The following is a 2,500-nucleotide window of genomic DNA, read 5'->3' as shown; positions in this document are numbered from 1 at the left end:
ACTAATAATAAAGAAGTGGAATTGAACCAGTGGGTGTGTCAATATTGGCATAATGACCCTCCCAACAAAATACAAAAGCTCTCACCTCGTTTCGGCCGGCAACTGTTTCTGCTCAAACTCCTTGTTGCTGTTGTTACTGGTGTTCACAACAGACATTGCAATGGTATTCTTGTTGTTGTTGGAGTTGTTGTCCTTGGTTTCATGTGTGGCGAGGACAAGGCCAGCACTGTTGGGCTCTGCCCCTGTCTTTGACATGTTTCACTACTGCAAGAATGTCAACAGTGAACACAACGACAATGGATCGGGGTCGTGTAATATAAAGTTCTTCAAAAATTGATTTATGGAAAAGGGACTGAAGTTAGTAAGATCTCCTTAATTAGGGGTCGTTATTGTACAAACTCTGTGGTATCTACTCATCCTTGGTATATATCCTCCTCTCCTTAATTCTTAACGATGTAAGCGCCCCTTGGTGATGTATGTCATTCAAAAAGGTTTTTTTGAAATGAAAGAATAATTAAGATAAGTGTTTCCGTCAAACTTTCATTTCATGTTTCAGAAAAATATTCTGACAGAGAATATCCAAAAAGGACACTGGGTTCAGTTTACAAGCGGATGATCCGAAAGGAGCAGCTCTGGGTCCTGGGATTCGGAGCCCTTCACTTGAAATGTAATAAAGAACACTCAATGTGTGTATTGAGTCCTGCAATTTATTGCTTCTGGTGAATTGACAGAGATTTGTGTGTGTGTGTGTGTGTGTGTGTAAAAAGGACAGCAATATCGAATTCCCACTTTCCCCAAAAGGCAATCACATAAGAATGACCACTGGAAAGATGATAATATTGGTGGTGCCCCAGCATGGCCACAGCATAGCTGAAATGCATAAAAGAATAAAAGAATATATATATCTATATACATATGAGGAGCAAATAATTCACGAAAGGATAATTTGTGAAGATATCATTGATTCTATTATTATCCAGTGTAACAATTTAAATATGTTAATAACAGAATAAAAAATGGAGGCGATTGTAGAGCCAGAAAAAAAGCATTACATAGCTGAAAGATTAGTATATATAAATATATATGTGTATATGTTGCTATGTATGTGTGTTTGTGTGTAGGGGGTGGTATATATAGTTTGAATTGACAGAGAGTTATAATTCCAGAGTTCTTAAATGTGTGGTATCTCAGTTTACAATAAAAGAGGGTTCCTTAGGCAATCTTTATTGCTTCACACATTTCAAAGAAGCTAGAAGTTTCTTGTGAATTCCTTCAGCGTTCCTTGGAGAAATTGAGACATTTTACCAAAACTTAAAATGCTACATGATTATAGTGTTCGTATATTTGTAGGGTTAGTGGGGTCATATTTGTGGTTAAGAATTAAGGGTTTGTCTTTTGAGAGGGGAATTCAGGACATTCATTCCTGCTGGCATTTTCTTTGAGATTTTGCAGTTCGTTGACTCATTCCATAATTCCAATGCTCCATTATTCCATTTTAATGAAGAATACAAAGAAAGAAATTTTGAAATTCACTGAAAGTTATTTAGCCCGTGGTTAACACTTACCCACTTACCCAGGAAGGCTCTGTGATCAAAGACATTCCAACTATGACTGTTCCACCTTTTTTTTAAGAGTTTCCCAACTACATGATTCTGGGTTCAGTCCCACTGCATGGCACCTTAGGAATGTATCCTCTGCTATAACCTCAGACTAACCAATGCCTTGTTAATGGATTTGGTCGACAGAAACTGAAAGAAGCCCGTCGTATATATATATATATATATATATATACATGTGTATATATATATATATATGTATGAATGTATGTATGTATATAGTATGTGTATGTGTGTGTCTTCATGTCAGGATTTGTTCCCTACCACCGCTGGACAACCAGTGTTGGTTTGTTTACGTCCCTATAACTTAGCCGTTCAGCAAAAGAGGTCAATAGAATAAGCACCAGGCTTAAAATAAAATAGATAACGGGTTCGATTTGTTCACTTATAATTCTCCAAGCTGGTGCTCCAGCATGGCTGCAGTCTCGTGACTGAAACAAACAAAAGATAACAAATATAGATGGATAGACAGACAGACAGACAGACAGATAGATCAGTTTATATCATTCAGTGGAATCAGGATTTTTTTCCTGTTTCTCTTTTTGTCATTCCTCTAATTCAGCAACGTTGAAATTTGGCTGCTATTTCTTGTCATTCCATAATTCTATCATTCCATTATTCCATCGCACTATTGTTCTGTTATTCTATAATTCTATAATTCTGTAATTGTTTTCTTTCTTTTATTCTTGTTTACGGTTTGCTTTTTTTTTAAACGAAACTGGAAAAAAGGTTGTAACAGACACTTTTTCTTTAACCCGTGGTCATTCTTGACCGAGTAGGCTTCTTCTGGTCAAAGCCTTTTCAACCATGACCACTTCGTCGTTATAAGGGTGAGTGTGTGTATATATACATGTGTATGAGCGTTATATTATTGTATGTCCGAA

General features: G+C 36.6%; 2 protein-coding genes across 4 annotated transcripts in view; one reads left to right on the top strand and one right to left on the bottom strand.

Moving 5' to 3' along the window:
* The window catches only part of LOC149130721 (talin-2-like), a 205,179-nt gene that overhangs the window by 80,246 nt on the left and 122,433 nt on the right, over positions 1 to 2,500 (top strand). The gene's annotated exons all lie outside the window — the stretch shown is intronic.
* Positions 1 to 2,500, bottom strand: part of LOC106872264 (cilia- and flagella-associated protein 337) — a 165,200-nt gene that overhangs the window by 161,281 nt on the left and 1,419 nt on the right. For both annotated transcript variants that reach the window (XM_089344723.1, XM_089344722.1), the window contains exon 2: positions 86 to 870. In XM_089344723.1, coding sequence (XP_089200849.1) covers positions 86 to 255 — 170 coding nt within the window. In that variant the 5' untranslated portion in view covers positions 256 to 870. The remainder of the gene's footprint in view (positions 1 to 85; positions 871 to 2,500) is intronic.

The sequence above is a fragment of the Octopus bimaculoides genome, chromosome 28, assembly GCF_046866305.1.
Source record: "Octopus bimaculoides isolate indiv1 chromosome 28, ASM4686630v1, whole genome shotgun sequence".
Taxonomy (NCBI): Eukaryota; Metazoa; Mollusca; class Cephalopoda; order Octopoda; family Octopodidae; genus Octopus; species Octopus bimaculoides.
The sequence above is the reverse complement of the archived record's forward strand: the minus strand, read 5'-3'. Positions and strand labels throughout refer to the sequence as shown.